Source organism: Harpia harpyja, chromosome 12 (genome assembly GCF_026419915.1).
Source record: "Harpia harpyja isolate bHarHar1 chromosome 12, bHarHar1 primary haplotype, whole genome shotgun sequence".
NCBI lineage: Eukaryota > Metazoa > Chordata > Aves > Accipitriformes > Accipitridae > Harpia > Harpia harpyja.
The window spans coordinates 40,187,209-40,208,874 of NC_068951.1; the positions used below are offsets into that span (position 1 = coordinate 40,187,209).

General features: G+C 41.3%; 1 protein-coding gene across 5 annotated transcripts in view; it reads right to left on the reverse strand.

The window, feature by feature from the left end:
* The window catches only part of LOC128149374 (multiple epidermal growth factor-like domains protein 6), a 202,392-nt gene that overhangs the window by 59,148 nt on the left and 121,578 nt on the right, over positions 1–21,666 (reverse strand). For all 5 annotated transcript variants that reach the window (XR_008237622.1, XM_052804504.1, XM_052804505.1 and 2 more), the window contains 2 exons: positions 8,798–8,920; positions 1,800–1,925 (listed from right to left, as the gene is read on the reverse strand). Coding sequence is in view for 4 of the 5 variants with exons in the window: in XM_052804504.1 (XP_052660464.1) it covers positions 1,800–1,925; positions 8,798–8,920 (249 nt within the window). In the remaining variant the exon portion in view is untranslated. The remainder of the gene's footprint in view (positions 1–1,799; positions 1,926–8,797; positions 8,921–21,666) is intronic.

A 21,666-nucleotide genomic window follows, 5' to 3' on the forward strand; every position in this document is an offset into this window, starting at 1 on the left:
GCTGTCATTTCTCCATCCAAACTAGCACTATGGCAACCATCCTTTCTGGTTGGAAATTAAAAGCAGCCAGGCTCACCTCCTCCCACCTTTTCTATGTAAAACATCTCTAATTGCCAACCCAAATGTATTCACGACCACTTTATGCTCATTTGTTCCTGTAAAAATCTTGTCCATCAGCTTAACTAGCACTTTTCTCTCCCAGGTGTTTATTCACCAAGGTATTTATGGGAGAAAAGCATCCTACTTAGTCTTCATTTTGCCAGCTGAGCTCCCCTTGTGAGACAGATTCTCCTTCCTCTGACCACAGCTGTCCTCCTGCAGGGGTTGCACTATTATATTTTGATTTACAGTACCCTAAACAGAGGTAACCAGACATACAAGCAAACTCCAGATAAGGTCTGACCCACAGACAAAGCTGACCTTGCCCCTTCTCCACTGTTCAGTAATTACCAGCTGGTGATTAACTGCTGCCTTCAGTGGGTGGCTGACCCTCATCAGCCCCACAATGTGAGGGAGCAAACGGCCACAGCTGCCCATGCAGTGGCAAAACCTCACCAATTAGGGGACCGAGCCTGCTCATTTTGCTGCTGAGCTGAACCAGTGGTTGGTGGCTGAGATAGAGCACGAAGTGGCACGTGGAGGTTTGAACTGCTCCATGACCGCCCAAGGGACAACTCCCACCCGCTCGGACATCGCCACAGTCAGACCCTGCCGATCCAACCTCTGTCTCACCACACCACCATAAAAAACACCAAAAGGTTTTATGCAGGGCTCCACGTGCCCAGCTGGCTTGGCCAAGGACATCTCGAGTGCCAGAGGCAGCGGAAGAGCCACGAGAGGTTTGGAAACAGGCTGGAGAAGAGGGGAGAAAGGCCTCTGATGGCCTGTCCCCACTAAGGCTCTCCTTTTCTGGCTCTTTCTGACAATCTCGGGGACAAAACGCGGCCACCCCGTGAGAGACAGAGGAGAGGCGAGCTGGCTGCGGGTGCTCACTGAAGCGCAGTGTGTGTGCAGTCTCTGCCGAGGGCAGGACTCGGGGAGGCCAAAACCGAAGGCCAAGCGCTCGTTGCACACAGCATGAGTTGGAAGCGAGCTGAACAGCAGGATTTACTTACACTTTATACACAGCATATAAAATCTCCGAGCAGAAGAGGAGCCATATGGAAACGGTTTTGTGACAGGAATTTTAGCGCAATAAATCCATAAATTTGGCCCTATCTGTCTCTGGCATATTCAAGGATACCATGTGTGTGTGCTTGTGTTGGGGAAGGGGGGGTGCCTTAAAAACTGATGAATATGCTAAGATATACGAGAAAAAAAAAACAACAATCAAACCCAAAGGTAGCATTCCTGTTCTGCTTGTGAGAGTGTTTGCTTAGGAACCTGAAGAGGAGGATGAATGAATCAGACTGCGATTAGGAGCAACATAAGCCAAAAGCAAATAAAGAAAAGGCTTCATGTAGAATAAAGCACGGTATACAGACCAAGTCTATATACAACTTGATGAGTAATAAAAATGTTAGAATTAAACCACGATTAAGTTCCTAACCTCTACCATCATCGTCAGTGTGCAACTAACAGCCAGAGGTCTATGAGGCCAAAATCTTGTTTGAAGTTGTGAACCAACGTGAACTTCACACCTCAAACACGTGTCATTTTCATCCTGTTAATAAGCGATTCCTAAAGCTGCTTTGGCAAGCAGGGTGAAATATGAATGAATACAGGGACCCGAAGCACTATCCTGGGGGCTTTTAAATTGCCTTTAATGTGTGTCTCCCAGCAGGTAGCTCAGGACTTACCTTCACAGGATTTGGCATCCCTCTTCAGCTGGTAGCCCGGCTGGCACTGGCACTTGTAGCGGTCTTCACCGAGCTGAACGCATTCCTGCTCGCAGCCCCCCCTGTTAACGCTGCAGGAATTGATGGCTGGAGCCAAGAAAGCATTGAAGGAATGCATGTCAACAACCCAAGAAACTAATTTCCTATTTTAAATACATAAATGACAGTAAAAAACCCTCAAACCTTGCCAAACAGCTTTCATAAATGCACCTGTCCCCATTCCCTGCATGATTACTCCCCCCTGTATTCACGGTGCTTGTTTGACACAGCGTCCCACGTCGGCAAAAGCCCGTGATTCCAGCGAGAGGCAGGTGAGATCTAAGAGCTGCAATGCTGACTGAAGTACAGCCACCCTTTGATCTGACAGCAGCAAAGCACTCGAGAATCCACTGAGGTAAGGAGGCGAAAAAAAAGAGCGGCCCTACTGGCACTTGCCCACTGTTTTTTTTTTTCTGTCCCTGCTATCATTGATTAAAAAAAAAAAATAATATTTGTCTTTCAGGCTGATTTCCTCAGCCTCATGCAAAGGAAGCTGCAAATGACAGGAGTCACAAGCTCCGCAGGACAGACTTACAAAGTAAACCACAAGGAACAAGAGGCTCTTTAGTACATCTCTAAAGATGTTTCTTCTTTTACCCAGACAAATTAATATTCTTTTTTGTTCAACATAAATCCCTGGCCTCTGGAGAAACATTTCTCCTCCTGCCAAAATACGTTAACACACACCCACAGCTATTCACACACTGCATATAAAAATAAGATAGATCATTTGAACCTGTTATTGTGCTGTACGTATGTAAGTGTGAGCGTGTGCATGACTGCATCTATATATATTTTAACAGCAGGGATGTATTATGTTCTCCATGAGTAGCTGGGAAGACTATTTGGTCCTTCATGGAAGGCAGGAAACTCTGGGCGCAGCGAAGTCAGCAACAAGCTTTGATATTTATTTTAGGAATATTCATATTAATTCATTTATCTGTAATAGACATTAAGAAAACATTAGCCACAAAAGCTGCTGTAGGATGCACTTCACCCTACGCTACCCATTAACAAATACTTAGTTTGTGCAGTCAAATATGTGTTGAAAAGACAAAAAGAAAAGCCAATTTTTACATTATCATGGCTGCATGCACAGCAGTAGCCAGGAGACACCTCGCTGCACACTGGACCTGACCCTGGCTTCTGATCTCCACCTCTGTCTGCAAACCTCCTGCCCAGTTAGCGAGGTAACTTGAAAGCAGCTCGATATCTACACGGGAGACGGCAGACCCGATACACTCAAAGCTTCCCTGCTTGCTGCACATTTGTATCCAAAGACCTGTTTTTCAGCAAGAATATTCAAATAAGATGAAAATATTTCAGAAGATGAAAAACGCCTTAGGCTCCAAGCGACAGAATATACATCTTGATTTTTAAAAGTGCCATTTTCTCCCTCCTTTGCTGGGCATAAGCCAATTTGGATGTAAGGGGAAATAAGAAGCAACCTGCCGTACCGAGAATTTTGGACGTTTCGAAGCCAGAAGGGGACAGGCGTGAACTCCCGTGTCGAGAGCTTGCACCGGTGGGGCTCTGCCAGCAGCCAGGGATCGAGGGATTACTCCTGAGCATCCACTGCCAGCTCTGTCATGCCTGCTGCTGAGGCATCGTGCAGGCTACGTGCGAGGAGGTGTCAGACTGAATATTAGAAGAGCTGCCGGGGAAGGAACAGGATGAATCGGGCTCGTGCTGCCAGGTGCCGGCAATGCATCTTTGATCAGAAAAAGGGAGACTTGGCACGACACGAGTCCAACTGCATGTCTTGTAAAGGGGCTTACAGCTGGAGGTCTGAGCACGTGCATGGGGTTCAGGCAAAAATATGGCATGACCTCCGCTTTCAAAGATTTTACTCTTAAAAAGTTTGGTAGAAAACCAGCCTCGCTGCAGAGTCCTGACAGGCACAGCGGTATGGGACCGGCCCTGGCTCTTTGCCCGAGCGGCTGGGGGTAACGCCTGGCGATGCCGAAGGAGGGAGGCAGCAGCGCGGGAAGGGGGACGGCAGTGGGAGGCAACATGAGGGAAAGACAAGGATCTGCCGATGGTTGAGAAATATACATTTCTCAACCCATTATTTTTTTTATAATACTGGTCATATTTGTACAAAAAAACCCTAAGATGTGTACGTAGCAACCATGGGGTTACAACATGCAGTCTCTTCAAACCTATGTTTTCCATCACCTTATCAATGACAAGAAATGTAATGTCAGACATACTGTGCTTTTACTTATGTGGAAAAACAGATTATAGATTTGTAGAGATATTTTATTTGTTACTTCCTCTATTAAGAGCCTTAGTGTGTGAAAGTCTCCATAAAAACCCGCATCTCAACAGCTTTTCTACATAAGGCAGACTTCAAAGATAACAGCTGGCACCAGAGATGAATCGGGGTCTAAAGACTGTGCTCTGCTTTCACTTCTAGGAGTTCAAACAAGAATAAATTCCAGTGAAGACAATGAATTTGCATCAATCCAAAAACACAGCCTGATACTACAAGAAACATATTCTCTGCCTGAGTTTCTGCTTTCCAGACATCAGTTGGTTAAACTCTAAAGAAGTTAAATTCATTATATTGACACAATGAAGGCTTTAAAAACAAAACAAAACAAAATTGGACAGTGTTACCTTTGGTTACTCTAATTACCTAACTTGTAGTGAATGTTCAGTCTGGCACATATATTTAAAGATGAATTTGATATTGAGCAAAATTTGTGGGACCAAAAAGCTAAGAAAGAAAAGGAGCATTGAAAAAGATGAGATTCTGACATGGCAGAAAGTATTGGGGATCATCAAAAGATTCAAGAAGAAAGTATTTTACTTTCACACACTAGTTATCACTGAAGAAAGCAAGCCATTTTAGAAGTTGTTTGCCTTTGAGTACGAGAAGTTTCTAATGAGAGCAGGAGGAACAACAAACAACAAACAGATTTCTTCAAACCATGGTATTTTGAGGCTCATACTAGCAGTGGAGGGATGGACCACCAGCAGTTAGTCAGGATCCCAAACACACTGTGATGATGTGGTAGGAGGACCAGACTCGCTGGAAAGACCTTGTGACAGACATTCAGTAATCTTCCATGCAATCGCACGAGAAAGTAGCTTATCCCCCCCGGTTTTTGACTCTTCAGATGTAGGCTGAATATCTTATAAGAAGACAGATCCACTGCCTTATGTATGGGAGACTTCCAAGCCATCTAGGCTGCAAAATCTGCTTCCCCTCAAGTGATTTTGGCACTTTGGCTCCCAGAAACATAGGGTTGCCAAAAAGAAAAAGAAGACGTGGAAAGAATGAACGTAACAGAAACCTGGGCTGGGTTCATCTGATAAAGCCTGTCTAAAGGGATGCTTGTTTCTTATTTTTGCAGCCGAGATAATCACCTTCCACAAACACCTCATTTCCAGAACGTAATCCCTTTTATTTGTAGTATGTGGGAAAGATTGTTGCATCCTCTAATGTACCCACAAAAGAAATATTATTGCTAATGCAAGGCCTATTTGAAATGCTACATCTGCTGCTTAGCTGCACTACGTCAAAGAGAGGTGCATTATTGGGTTTACTTCTTGATTGGATGAGTGCTCAAAACTGACTGTATAGACCGATGTAGCAGAAGAGGCAAACTCTCCATCCCCAACGGTCAGCGCAAGTAGTTAGTGCCCAAATCCCAATGCTAGGCACTTGTGGATTACTGGTTTATAGGAAATGCTTCTCTCTGTCCTCATCGATTAGTAACTGTCTTGTGCTCCAAAGCATGAAAGCTTATTATATCCATTTATTTTGGTGTCTTGTCCAAACAGCTGAAACAGAACTCAATATCCTCTGCTCAGTATTGTGTATATCCATTATCATGATAGCAGTTCTCTCTGAAACTTCCTCCTGTCTCTCATCTTAGGATTTATTTCTGTTTCTCCTCGATAATTTCTGAGATACTGCAAACAGAACTGAACATTGTATTAAGTATTTTTAATAACTTCTTGTGAATACTTACATTTGTGAAATGAAAACTTGCTTTGTGATAACGTTCATAGCTAGGACGACTCCAGACTGAGCTTCTTGATTATTTGTGCCATGAGAAAACTTTACTATTCTATGTCCACCGAAGGTTTTACATATTACGTAGGTAAATTCATTTAATTACCATAATACCTACTTTTTGCATTTATCATGCAGTTATCTCGTTCTTGTCCCCAAAGCCACTTTAGTCCTTTTTTGAATTAAATTCCCTCTCCACCACAGCTTAAAATGAGACTATTCAGAGAAAGTTAACGTAACTAGACATCACATTTTTCACTTCTGGGTCTTCCTTGGTCAGATTTGATCAGAGAGATTAATTTCTCTCTTTTAATTCACAGAAAAACACTAGTGTTTCTAGTTAACTATGAACCACTCTGCTTTTACATTAATTTTTTCTATCACACTAGTGTTTCCTTACCCATTCCTTCTGTAACTAAGATAATCACGAAAAGATTGGGACTTCACTGTACTTTTAATTGCAGTCAATTACCAAAACACTGAAAGTCTCTGTATGTGGTAAACCCAACAAACCTAAAAGGGTATGTTCTTTAAATAAAAAACATTATTCCCGCAGCTTGAGCACTGGTACATCTTGTGTTCCAGTTGCATCAGTAAATTTATTGCTGTGATAATACCAGAAATAACTGATGACATATTTGGCTGAAGTTAAGCACAACCAAGGGACTTTGTGCAAGAACCGAGACAATGACCAAACTGTGAGTGAACTTCCTCTGCAGATGTGGTCTGACCATACTTGACTGTTCTTCTCATATTACCTAAAATCAGGCTTAAATTTAAACAAATGACATCCTTTTCTTCTTCCCAAATGACAGAACATTTTAATTCTTTTTGCAGAATTCAACAACTTGACATTTGTACCGATTTAAATGCAACACAAGGACAGTATATTTTTTTATTATTATTATTTTTAGCAACATGGAGAATTAACTCTGCATGACTTGTTTCAGGGCTCAGAGTCCAACTTAAGAAACACAGGGTTTATTTTTAATGGCAGAACTGCCGCTAATCCTCTCCACAAGCACACAAATGGGCATTGTGTCACGGGCTGAACTGTGGAGCTCCACGGTGCTCTCCTTTACATGAGCATACATAGGGTAACTCCATGCTGTAAATCAGTGGCTTTTCACCCAAATCTGAAAAACAAGGTATAGCCTTTGGGATCACATCCACCCTTTTCTTACTGTTTACTAATGCCTGTTTCTTGGAATGGGATTCCTCTGACCAACGGTAGATGTCTGTCAGTACAACTGCGAGCATCGTTCAGATTAGCAGAGCAGTTGCCAAGATGAGACCTGCAGCCAGCCCATGCTCTATAATTGATGTCAGCAGAAAGGGGAACACATCTACAAGCAAGCATTCATGAATTGAAGATCTTCAATATGGGAGCTTTAATACTAATTTAAAAAAGGCAATCAGTTTGGTTTGCAACTTCTTTTGTTGTTGGCTTTCATGTGTTATCTTTTGCTTGGGTGTGCCACGGAGGAGTACAGCACGGGTTTTGCTGGCTGAGCAAGAGAAATTTGGTATCAGTTGTAACGGAGATGTTACAAACTGGACTGCAGCGGATGAAGATGTATCTCTGATGCACAGGAGCAGTGCAACCTTCTAAAGACCGATGTAGAAAAAGGAATGGATCAAAGGGCATAGGACTGCTGTGGGAACAAGGAGCTTTTGCAAATCTATAGCACCCTAATTATCAGCCCACACCATGAGCAGAATCTCAGGAAAAGTGCTCAAAACTCTCAGCTTCACATGCATTGACACCTCCTGCGTGAGCTAAAACGATTAGCACAAACTAAACATTCATGTAATATGCCTTGGAGGAGAGTTTTCAGCCCACCCCATCCATACTTCTCACTGTGCCTAATAACTAAAATGTAAAACAGACCCAAGCAGACAATTCTGCATTACTGTTTTACCTAAAAAATTCAACACACAGCAAAGGCTGAAGAGAAGAGATGAAGGGTAGGCCTTCTTCTCTTCATGTGCTCTCTGAAAACCAGAGAAGACCTCTGAGTGCATACTTAAATATTTCATTAGCCTTTTAGAGCTCCCTCTCTAGCTACCAGTCCATAGCACCATATTCTGAAATGCATCTTAGTAATTCACAAATTTGGCCTCTGCTCTTGATCCCCCCAAGAGGATTTTCTGCTCTGCTCACTGTAGTGCAGTTGCAGAGATTTGACTTCATCATCTCACCCCTCAACCCAGTTAAATGATAACCTTCTGCCTCTGCTCATGCCACCACCTGGGAAAGTCTATGGGGTCCCAGTCTGGGCAGTCTGACTGAGATGGTCACCTACTGTAAGGTTAAATCCAACTTCAGGGTGGCAACCACAAGCTTTTATTTTGTCTTCATCACTGAAGACACAAGCTGCACTTTGGGACTGCTTGGTTGGAAGAGCAGCGTTCTGCCAGACACCTGTGGGCAGGAGATTTACTATCTGTTGCTTGTACCTCTTCAGAAAAAACAGGCAAAAAGCCTAAGTAAGAGGAAGAGTAATGGGGGCAGAAAACCCCAGGGCACGACTGGAACATGGAGGGGGATGTGACACACAGAAAAAACGCTCTGAATTGGAAAACCCATTTTCACTGGAAATGAAGACCCCCTATTTCTTTAATGCCTGCTGCAAAACAAAAGAAATTTTCACAAGATTGCATCACAGAAACATGGGACACCATCACCGCTTTGTTCTCAAAATAAGAACAAATTTAGAAACACTTGAATTCTTGCAAACTACTTGAACTGGAAGGGATACTGACATCCTTTGTGAATTAGGCAAAACTCAGACTGAGGAAGTCTACAAACCTTTGCACTTAATGCAGAGGCAGGTTTAGCAGAGAAAAACACGTCTTGAAGTATGTGAAGAGCTTGTTAATGTTTACTTACCTATGCAAGTGCGCCCATCAGCATGGAGCCTGTATCCCGCCTGGCACTGGCAGTGGAAGGAGCCGTGCGTGTTGACGCAGCCTTGCTGGCAGCCACCATTCACCACCGCACACTCATCCACGTCTAGAGGAGGAAAGCAGATGACGAGAATTACAAGACAGCCTCAGCAAAGACATACCCTGGTTCTCCTGGACGGCACGTAGCTCATACATAATGCAACCATTACACTCAGACTGGGTTTTTGTTTACTTCATTTCTGCACTGTAAACAGAGCAAAGAAAATTGAAATTTTATGGTGTTTTTCAATGTTCCCGCAGGCACTGCCTCTGTAGTCTCTACTTCTGAAGCCCTTGTAATTAGAGTGATCTGTGACACAGCTGTTTCCTTGGGGCCAAGAGAAAAATACCGGGAAAGAATTAGGGTAAGATAACACATCTAAGCTTCTAGGTGTCACTGGTCAAACTTTTGGCTTTTGTAAAAATTTGCTGTATGAAGATTTCCTCTTGCATCAGGCCTGTAATCCTATTAGCAGGTGCTCTTGAGGGTACAAGCACATACAACTGACATAAATGGAAAAAAGCCATGCAAGAGCAGCACCCATGCTCTCAATCAACATTACATTTTCAACCACTGAATACACAGAGAGCTTAGACATTACATTTAAAAAGAATGATGATTTTATGCCATGTTTTCTGTGACTCTCTTCACACCTCTGGGCTTCCTTGTGTTCACCTGAACTTTCCATAGCATCTTCTCAGATGACCTCCCAGAAAAATGATGGGATTTCCTGATGATACCTTCTCTGAACCTAAGCAGGTATCTTTCCATATTTCACATTTTAGAGGATTACGTTCAGTCAAATGAAGAGGGAAACTAGCATTAAAACAGCTTGAGAATGCTGCTGTCATGTTTAATCTGAAAATGATGGACAATGATGGACAAAAAAGATCAAGAACCGTTTAAGTAAACAGGTGAAGGTTTAAAACAGACCCACAAACTGAATTTCCGAAAGTACCACATAAGCAGTTTCTGCACCTTATCAGCAACACCGGGCTACTGTAAATAGCATTTGATTGGCATGTTGACGCCATTACCTTAAAAATCAACACAGGAGTCATTGGAAATAAGGGTCAGTTAGTCCACTCCCTGACAAAATTTCACCTGGTAGATGTTTGCCTAGAATTTGTCCATCCTTTCCTTAACAGCTCCCAGGGATGGCAACTCCACCTCCCTCCATCTCACCCAGGAGCGAGGCTGGTACCAAATTATCCTGACCACCAAAGACACGCTCTTCTAGCCAAAGCCAAACCTCCCTCCTGCAACAGGCATCTATAAAGAACCCCCCATCAACATTAAAGACTCCCATTGATTTAATTGCTCTTTAGATCCTGTTCTCAAATCATCTAAGGGATTTACCCACCCAAGCGGGTGTGGATGAGGAGACTGGGATTTAAAGACATAAGAGTGGCTGCAACAAGAGGCAAGTCTGCAATTGCTGCTATGGGGAAGCAAGCCAGCAGCGGAGCAGAACACAGCAACACAAAGACATTCCCCCCCCATATTGCACTTGAGGAACAAGGGGTCTGGCTTTCATATTTTTGCTGTTGATATATCTGCTTTGCATTTAGCTTTCATGGTTTACATTTTCTTTATGCTTTTATGTGTATTCCATTTTAGAAAATCTAATAAAAATTAAATGAAAAAGGAAGTTTTAAAGATGACTTGGAAATGCACAGTGTCCTGGTTCTAAGGAAATGCATTTATAAAGTTAAATTCTAATACTTCACACGTGAATTTCACTCACCTAAAATGAAGTCCTGGTGTTGACTAGTGTTTAAATTCAGACCATTTGCTAACGTGCGCCACTTTTTAATCCTTCTGCTATATTTGCTGTTCTATTAGACTGTATACTACATACATTTCCTACTGCCTGGAGACATCTGGAATACTCTTTTTTTAAAACAGAAGTTTTGCTTTCTTTAATATAAACAGTAAACAGAAAATGTTACTCATCTTGTTGAATTCTATACTGTTAAGAAATAGCCTGCTGAAAAATGCCAGGATGAAATCAAAACCAGGAAACTATTTGCCTTGAGTATCACAGAAATAAAATAGGCAAAAAGGCTCAGAAAAATATAACAAGGAAGCAGCTGAACTATATAGTACAGCATGTTCTAGTATTTATACATCAATAAACTCAAATACTGGGAGCTTCAATATATTAATTTTATAGGCTACTATCAGCTGCAGAATTTCTATAATATACCAAATACAGTTTTAAGTTAGGATATCAGCACTTACAAAGGAGAAAAAATAGTCCAGCTAATATAAATGAGCACTTGGAGTTAGCTCTATTTGTTAGTCTCTATTTGAAAGTTTAAAGTGACCTAGTTTACGGGGAAGCTCCACACCCAGCAGCTCCAGCACCCACTGCAGGTCTTCTTTCAATGGCATTTCCTTTGTGCTGGCACATCCCGAAAGGCCATGAGGCAATTATATTGCTGAAAGGCAATATAATTAAATGAAAAATAAAAAACTCTAAAATACTTGTATATATAAGCTATACCTAACCCCACCCGAAGACTCCCTGCAGCAAGTGGGGAAAAAACAGGGGTGAGATCAATGAGCCTGCAACACAACTCCACGACCGTCTTCCCAGGATGCCACGTGAGCGGCAGGTTTGATGACAGACGATCCCTTCTAGTCTCAGGCTTTCTCTACAAGATCAATATTTTAAGGATTATATGTTGAAAGATTCCGTCACGTACTACAGATATAATCAAGAAAAATGCAACGCACAGTTGCCTTTCAACGTCTCCTACATCTCAAGACCAGGAAACAACTTTGCCCCCAGTTACAGAAGAAAAATGCCTTAATTATTTTGTCTGGGGAGCAGCGTGCAAAGTCGACACTAATCTAAATGCTTGAACTCCACTTGAAAGCTTTAAAACTCTAACCTATGTGGACTTTTATGTTTAAATTGCTATACTGGTAAAGGACATATATACCAGGAAAACAACAACTTATGCTGTTACAGGTACAGAAGTAGCCATTTCTTTTTCTACGTGGGAATAATTATAGAAATATAAAATCATTTTAGAATTACAAAGTTATAAAAATATAAAAAATATTCTAGAAATATGAAGTCATTCTATTGGAATTCTAGAATATTATGGGATCATGGAAGATTGTACCTGTTTAACAATACCCTATAATTAAATTTGTATTAGTTTTCACTGCAGATCAAACTGAAACACCTACGTGCTCAACTTTCTATAGTTACAATTTAGGATGCTTATCTGAATAACCTGAATTTCAAGCCATTTATGGCTAGCTTATCACAAGTCAGACCATGCATTCCCACAAAACAGAGGGAGAGCAATCCGCCAAGATAAGAGGCAAGAAGCGAAATGAGAAGAGTGTGCTGTCCCTAGGCTATCTCACAAAGGGGATTATGCTGCTGGGTGAATAGAGCAGAGTCAGTACGTGAATATTGTCCTCTTCACCTGTGAAAGATTTCAACAGAGATGCATTTTAGTGGGATTTCCCACTGAAGGCGTCTCTGCTTTCCATGCTGTCTGTACGCAGCACGTATCCCAGGACGTTCAGGGATTGTGTCCCCGTTTATTCACTTTTCATTGGGAACAAGCTGGCAGGGATGACCTTATTGTCAGTCATACAAGCTAAAAGTCAATCCTACGTGTTTCCAGGACGTAAATTATTTTAGCCACCATGACATGCACCTTTTTTAGCTCCCCTTGCTTCTGAGGTCTGTGCATTAGAACTGAGCTCTGCGCATCATGACTGCACACTGACCTTTCCTCCATCCCGAGAGGATGCACATCTCAAGTCCCAAACATGGGAAAAAAAAATGCGGTGTACAATTACACAACCCGCTGCCAGCACTGTGCCCTTTCCAAGGGCAAATCCTACTGATGAAGTTACAGATCTTAAAGTCCTCCACACCCCTGAATGGGGCTCTGCTAATCTTCAAGGAAGTTTGTCCCCAATTGATTTGACGGGCCACGCTGGCAAGAGTTCGATTTCCCTGCCCAAAACCTGTTTAAATACAGAGCTGTGGGATTGCTTGTTCAGAATTCAGGGTCATCACATCAGTGGCTTTTTTCATATTGTTACTAAAATGTTTAGGAACAGCTATGATCAATCAGCTCCTTAAAAATAAACTGACAGCAGTGTTAAACACAGATAATTAGTGAACCTGCAATCATGTTTTTATAAAGGAAAAAAAAACCTCAAGATGTTGCCAGATCCCTGCTAACAAACAGCTTAGCTTTTTAAACCATTAAGAAACGTAAACAACATGCAAAACTAAACCCTGAAAGAAAAAACAACCGAGTTCTGATGGCAGTAAGGCTGAGCGTTTGCAGTATCCTCTCTATTTTTATGATCTTTCCTCTCTTTTCTGGCCATATTGTGCAAGACAGAGTTATAAGCAAGGGGGCTGATATTCAACTCCCAATTTTTAAGTTCTCCACTTGCAACAGCCCAGTACCACTTGCAGGTCAAGAGCAGGCTGCAGCCACAGCTCCCATGCCTCCGAACAGAGGGGAGCTGGTGTTGCCAAAGGCACTTGTGCTTATACTGCAAACGGGGTACATCCTTAAACCTGCACATAACAAATACCTGAACGGTCACGGGCCTCCAAAGGGACCTAGAAATGTTTGTCCCTGTTTTAACCACTGGACAGGCGCTTCATGCAATCCTAAGTCCTCTTTGCTTTTAAATCCTTTTTTTTCCAAGGAACCTGTCTAGAAATTTCTGCAGTAACTACTCCCACGATTAACACATCACCCGCTCTCCCATAGGTCTGCAATGATGCATCCATAACCCTCTGTAGGCATACGCATATATTTGGGCTCTGGTGTAGGACAGCTGCCACTTCACATCTCAAAGTGCCTGTGGAAATACCAAAAGGCAAGCCTGCTTATCCTTCTAATTCAATTTCTTTTTTAAAGCACTGCATTCTTCATAAGGTCATTATTTGCAACTTTTATCGCTTTTCACGTGCCTTCTGTGCACGTGTGTGCAGCTTCTTTGAAAGTACAAGATTAAACAGTCTTCTAACATTGTTTATTGCACACTTTTCCTGCTTGCACATTTTTAGTAAAATGAAAGGTGTAAGGTTATTTAAAATACAGCTTCTACTGCAGACCTGAGTTCTCTTCTTTGGGCTGGCCAAGCCAATGATGGCACAAACATTTTGAGAATCCTGAAAGGAAAGAGAGATGATGTGCCAAGGGTATCCCAGGGATGGCATTCACATCAAGGGCACTTTGTCAAGATCACCATGTGAGATCTAAGCAGGCACAGGGTGACACAGTAAGGTTTACCTCCCAGCTAGCTTCACGGAGCAAATGGCATTTCTTCTAGGTGACAAATGAACAGGCTTTCTGTCCCTTCACTGTAAAAACATGGACAGATTGATAACTGTTCGAAGCCAGTACTTTCTGATAGAGAAGCAGAGAAGAAATTTCCTCTTCACAGTGCCCAGGCACTGCTAGAGAAAGAAACCAGAACTGGACAGTAGGGACCTCATCATTTGAGGATATGCTTTTTATATATTTTTATTTATTTATTTTTAGTTTTGGCAAAAACTCTTTACTTTGGCAAGTAAAGAACAACATGAAATGAGGCAGAGACCAAACAGTTGTGAGCATTGCCCACCCCACAAACACCAGAGGCTTGATATGGATGAAAAGATTTCTGTCCAGCTGGGAGCTGATGTAAGAAACATGTTCGGGGTACATGCTAGAACAATCGCCTGCACGCAGGGACCCGAAACACCACAATACCATCTGCGGATCTGGTCCGAATGACTTTCACAGAAGCGTAACTACACCCTTTTTACCAGATGCCTAAGAAATACTACATAAAATCGGAATGAATGACACACACACGTTTCCATTTTCCATTAACCACAATCCCCCCAGCTCACTGTAGAAAGGTTGCAACCAGCAGACGCAGAGAAACACAAAACCCTACTTGCATTTACTTAGAGAATGGTTTATGCTGATGGTTTTTAAAGTCAGATTATAATTAAAAATAATTATAGTAATTATTTAACAAAAAATCATGACCAGAAAGAGGAAGCACAGCCTACTCTTTGCAGCATTATCTTAAAATTCAGTAAAATCAGGGGTTTGTCTCTTATTTACCCAGGGAGCTCTGTGGGTCATTGCTCCCCATACAATATTGTGAGGATTAGTCAGTAATGATGGTGATAGAGAAACAGAGAAGAGAAGACTAGGTCTTATGTAAAGAACCACAATGAGAAACCTTAAGTGGCTATATTTAAAACTACCGCAAGCGGATAAACTGTTCAACTCAAACATTTATTTGGAAATAAATTAACAAAAATCTGGCTTACCACTCCCTTGCTCTGACTAGCTCTCCTAGTCTCTTCAGCTGTAGATCATTTAGTACATCTGACATAAAAACTCCTTTCTTGTTTGCTATTTGACATGAAATTTAAAAATCAACAAAGATGTATGACAGTGCTTTCCCTTCTGTTATTTGTAACGGCACTGTGATTAGTCTCTTTTATATATTCCAAAGGATGTTTAAACCTCACATGAGTTATGAAGTGAAAATATCATATGGTCTTTCCCCACTAATTTACATGGCGGATTTTACACATTAATTTAGTGTGTTTCTAAATTAAATAATTTATATACTTAAGGAAAGGAAGGGAAACAGGCTTGGTTCCCAGCCATTCATAAGCTGATCACAAAAGTCAGAAATTACTTTTATGAAAGATGAAACATAAAATAAGACCCGTTATTGCTATAAATAGATAAATTTATGACAGATTCAGCTCACAGCTTCCTTTAACTCACATAGTCTCCCCAAGTCTCGAGTTTGAAAATGTCCGTAATTTGACAACCGGTGTGAATCCACTCACAAATGTACTCGCTATTAAGCATGACATAATTTGCTCTTGCAGCAGAAGTTTTTAAAAGGATCTCTCCTGTTTTACTAACACTAAAGCAGTTTTCAGGGTTTGAAAGTTTGATTGGAGGAATTTTGAAACTCCTGTTGCTAGAAAAATATTTGTCCATTTTTTTCCACAAGGAAGTTTGACATTTGTATTGACTCTAGAAAGAAAAATACAGGTTTAAAGTCTGGTCAAAAACAAAGCCTAAAATTCAACAAGAAAAAGCAAAATTTCTGTTCGTATTAATAAAAACCGTATTTCTGTTTCATTGAACCAAATTGAGCAGCAAAGAGCCATTTTTGATAGCTGTGAGATTTTAAATTGCAAAATCCCTAGTCTAGGGCTTTTTTTATGCTTCACAAAAACCCATAAATATGCTACAAGCTCTTTCGAGTGGTCTACTAGAACCTGATGTTAAAACACCTTCCTAAAACAGCTTTCAGCATAGATAAATGTGCTCTTGCAGAGCCAGCTGGGTCATTTTGAACTGTTAGAGCTCCTAGGCTTTTATTTTTGCTCCTCAGCTATTTGTTTCTGCCCTTTCCTGGCCCCTCCGATGGATTATATGAGCATCCATTGTCTGCTCCGGTTCAAAGTCACCCAGGTTAGCTCCAATCACTGCTGAAGCTTACTTAAATTTCAGTAAGTCACAGGTGTCTGAGGCAAGCCTGCTACAACAAAATTAATTAATGGAATAGCTTCAGCAAACCGGACTGAAAGGAGCATGTCACATCTGGTAAGAGATTGGTTAAAAGGCATGCTTAAGAGATTCCTTACCCAATTTAGTCCCTGCAAACCGACTCCACAATGAAAGAGAAACCTTGTTAGAACAGCCAGTTTTCCACTATGTTTCTTCTTTACCTGGGATTAAGGACAAAGCAGCTTTAACCAGCACCTGTTTTGGCAGGGCTAGCCAATTAGCCATGCACAAACAGACTTTCCAAGTCATCTGATTGTTCACCTTCCCCTGAAAATCGATGGCATTAAAAAAACCAAAGCTTTTTGTACCAGATCCGCTGTCTTTCAGTCCGTCACCTTCCTTTAGACCTCCCCAGTGATTTGGTCACATTGCGGAGAGGAATTTTCTACCCTGTAGTTGGTACCTTGCCCTAGATTTCAGAGGTTTTTCCAGGTAGCTTCAATGACTTCTAGTTGTGTCTAGGTCTGGTTTCCTTTCTCTCACCCCTGGTTTATCTGTCTTCATACCGAGAACACCAAAGGACAGAGACCATGGCACTGTGAAATGCTGAACAGCAGAGTCATCTATGGGACTATGTCTGTGTTAGGTAATAAATATTTATGTCCAGGTCTGAAGGGAGATGCGTTTCCCGATGACTGCTTTCAAGGAGGGAAGAGGACAGAGGCATCTCTGAGATATGGCTTTTTGGGGAGATTCATGGAGCGGCTGTGGAAAGCTGCTTCCAGCACAGATGCCCCGTGCAAGCTGCCCCACAACCCGCTTTTGGGGAGACTTCTGTAAGCGCTGAAAGGGCCAATCCACCTGATCAAGTCTTAAAGGCCTGGATTTAATTTCCTCATCTGTCACTGGCCTTATTGGAGAATAAATATATTAATAAATTGCTGTGAGATGTCATGCAACCCTATTAGTGGGGGCCACAGGTGATTTGAAAGAACAACATTGATTTGCCAAAGAACCTGGTAATTTGAATTCATTGTCGGGACGGGGGAGGAATATATCAGGGAAAAAGATGCTCTAGGACTCTTTTTTTTTTTTTTTTTTTTACTTTTTTTTTTTTAAAATATTGCTTTCATGTGAAGACTGGCACAATACAACCATTGAAAGTGGTGACTCAATCCTCACCAATGACTGGATCCCACAATCACAGTTCATTTCTCAGATGTCCCTCAAGAGCAGATCTCCTGGACAGAGTGATGTGAAAAGACAAAAACGGCCAATATCTGTACTGCCGATTTCTGCTTACTTTCAATGCCTGACATGCCAATCTCTCCCGAGATATTTAACAGGGGTTTAGCTCAATAAACAGCCAAGAGCCCCTCATCCACAACTCTATATGCAAACCATATGTTGCAGTTGAAAACTCTGAAGATTATAATTAGAACTGTCCATTCAATTTAAACAAGGTCAAGAATGAAAACTATTTCAAATTCAATAAACAGGCCATTTGAAAGTGTAGATGCTGTGGAGGACAAGCTTAACAACTTAATTGACAGGTAAAGCTTCATTTCTAATCCTCATTTTGATATCGTCTGTAGCCTCAGGAGTCAAAACACATCACTGCTCAGTCCTCAAAATATGCAGAGAAAATGAAAATGTCAGTTGAATGAAAAAAAGGAGAAGCATCTGTTTGATAGCTGTGTAAGCCTGTGATATGTAAACTGCTTTGGAGTCAAGCAGCCCTAATTAGAGTTTCAAGGCATTCTTCATTAAATATACACGTAGAGACATATATATATATATATATGTTTTAAGCAATTATTGAGGCCAGATAATTTGCAAGAAAATCAGGGTATAGAATTAAAGTAAGGAACATGATAATTTCATGGACCGACCTCAGACAACAGTGTGACGTTTTCACACAGCCACAAAGAAATACTTTTCTCCATCTTTTCACAAAGCAGATCTGTACGTTTTTCTCCACTCTGAGTCTTTAGAACAAAAAAGAATGATCCATTTCTGAATCTCAGGAGTAGTACACAGCATCTCAGCAAAGTAAAGCCAAAAAGGAAGACTGATAAGGTTACCAGCCTCCACAGTGGGGTTATACTAATAGATGTTTTGGCAACTGTACACCCTTGATGACTCCAGTTCACATCCATATGAAATCCACAGATGGACATAAACTCACAGTGGAAAACTGGTGCCAGGATAAGTGAATGACCACATGAGGATAAGTGAATGACCACTTGAAATAACAAGGGAGTACAATCTGAAGAATGACAATCCAGACAAACGCATAACTTATGATCTTCAAAAATGTTTATATACTGAAGAAAACAGCCTCATTAATTTTACTGTTTCCTGTGGAAAAGAAGTGAATGTACCAGCTGTAAACAGTGAAGTTGGAAGAAGACCTTTTGCCTGTGCACCGCAGCAGTGTGGGCTGAAACACAATAATTAAAGTTTTATGTAATTTCTGCTTAGGAGAAAGGCTTTGAGATCACTAGCATCAGCAGCTTTGCTGGAACGCTCCTGCAAGTTTTTCTGACGTGGGGCAGAATAGCAGATGGAAAATTTGTTATGGGGCTATCAATTTTTAAATACAGTTCCTCGGCACAATTCAGTTAGGCCATGCTGGGAGGTGGGAGGGTGGCAAAGGACGAAAGGATCTCTACGAGGAGATGTACTTAATAAGTGACAGCATGATACAGCCCAAAGTCCTTGCGCAGATTCAAATATGAGACTTACTAAGGGGGTTTATACGTTGGGCCATCAGCATCTTCCCTCGGCGGGATATGACAGCTTGAAAAAACAGTTATGGAATAAAAAGAGAGAAATGACTGATCTGATGAGAACATCTGGTTTGTGTTAGCAGCAATATTAATGCCCACTTGCTGAGCTCAGTGTCTTTACTACAGTAGAACGTATAGAGAAATGTCTTTTCCACACACAGTAGGTAAAATATGCAAAAGAAAACGATCATCATGCAAATACCTTCATAATTTGATGTTTCCAGCTTACAGTACATACACTCTGCTGGTCGGAAACATGAATGCTATTTGTGACAAATGTCCCACTTGGGTTGGTAAAAAGCTTTCAGACATCACATGGATAGACTCATCTTGCAAACTGACTGGAACATAAACCAATCTTGGGAATAATCAGTTTGGGAGGAGCAATCACCAGTCAGAACTGTATTCTTCAACACGTGAAACATGTGCAATGCTGGCACTGTGCTTGCAGTGCCAAGACTATGCAGGACTAGGAAAACAGGGAGGGACAACACCATTCAGCCACCAAAGTCCACCTCTCTGCCAGTATCTCACCTAGATGACACCACAGCACAATCCACTCCATTTCTGTAAAAACTGGCTCACTGACGTTGCTCTACAGCCGCTAGTTCATAAGGCCCCTTTCTCAAGAAGCCGCCACAAGCGTCGATCCCCCACTGCAGCTATCGCAACTCCAGGCCGTTGTCCAACAGAAACCCTCAGTGAGCAAAAGACAGCATGTTACACAGATTTTCTTGCTCTACTTCCTTATGCCATATATTAGTTGCGACTCTGCAGAGATTCAACCACGAAAAGAGAGAAGGGGCATTAACACATCCCAAACCTGTCCGTACCAACTTCCAGAGCTGGATCCTAATGAACAATGTCACCAGGCACAGAAGATTTCCCCCCCCCCCCCCCTCCTTTTTTTCCTCTTCCCAAGATTAAAAATGACATCAAATTAATCACTTGATTGCTCCATTTTTATTAGTTGTTTTTTAACTCCTTGGCTGACATTGAGTCTCTTTTGGGATAGTAATTGTTAACAAGGTTCTCAGGTGAGTCTTTCAAAGATCCGGTATGCAACAACGGCAGGTTTATTTCAAGTTGGTCTTCTAATAAATCCCAGCTAAAGCCCTCAGGTACTCATGTAATTGAAGTTTGAGTAATCCAATATGATGTTGATCAAACCACTGATCTTTTAATAATGAACTGTAGCCCTCCCAGCAGTTGCTATATTGCTGACAGTCACGTCTGGATCGCTTCCTTTGGGCCAATGCTTTGAACAGGGAAGCTGACAGATTTCTGTTTGGTTTAGATTTTATCACAAATTGTTTTAAAGCTTTTTAAGGATATATCAGATGGCTCGTAAAATCCATGGGCATTTCAATAAAACACGGGATTTCTATTAGTTGTCCCAGGGAAGACTAGTATTAAATGCTTCTAAAGAGGAATAGAAACACCACTCAGGAGTTGTACTTCTTCCTATCTCTGTATCTGCCATTAGTCCTTGTTTACATAGCCTGTAGGCAAAGCTATAGAAAAAGCAGTAGTTACCCTGCACAATACTCTCCACTGAAAGGCAAATGTGCACATTTTTCCTCTCATAATTTCCATTTAAAGTATGAATTGAAGGTTTCGAAGCCTTGCCTCTCTACACAAGAATAATTCACTTGCAATTTACATTTTCGATGTGCTCAAAATGAACACCAAGATGACTCATGTGCTGTTTATAAGATGCTTATATTTGCTGGTAAATACCTTGCTACAAACAAGCTATAATTTAAGTATTCAAAAGTCTTGCTTCTGCATAAAATTACTACTAACGGTAATTTTGGAGACCATGACCAGAGCTTCAATTTCAGGCTTGCAAAGCTCTTCCTACAAAATGATTCTTGAAAGTACGAGTGTGTTTTCTTGTCTGACAACGGCAAGCATTGTATCTCTGTAATTGCGGAAAAGATTACCTAGCTTTTAATTCACATTAGTCAACTGCAACAATACCATGCTTCTTTCCTTTCCTTTAAAATAAACTAATTATTGTCAATCAGCCCAGTGGAATGTTAACATTCTCCATAACCTGCCTTTCGGTGGTAGTCATAAATGCTAGAAACTAGCTAATATAAACTAATCAGAGCCCCAGAAATATCTCAAAACATGTCTGTACTGCAGTCTATCATTTTTGTCATATTATTTCTAAATATTATATTTTGTCTGGACAATAACAGCCTTTTCATATAGTTATACAGTGCTTTTCATCTGACTATTCAAAGCTCTTGCACTAATTAAACAACATTAAATCCCTGAGTGGTATAGCAAATACTATAATATTTCCAAACCTTAAATGTTTTCATTGTCAAGAGCTGATCAATAAAGCTTTATGCATCGAGCAGTTTGGAGAAAGAAAATTTTTCAGGCCAGTACGTTTGCTCACGCCCAACTTTCTGCACAAACTCACAATTGCAAGACCCGGAGTCACACGCAGAGAACCCGTGGAGGGGAT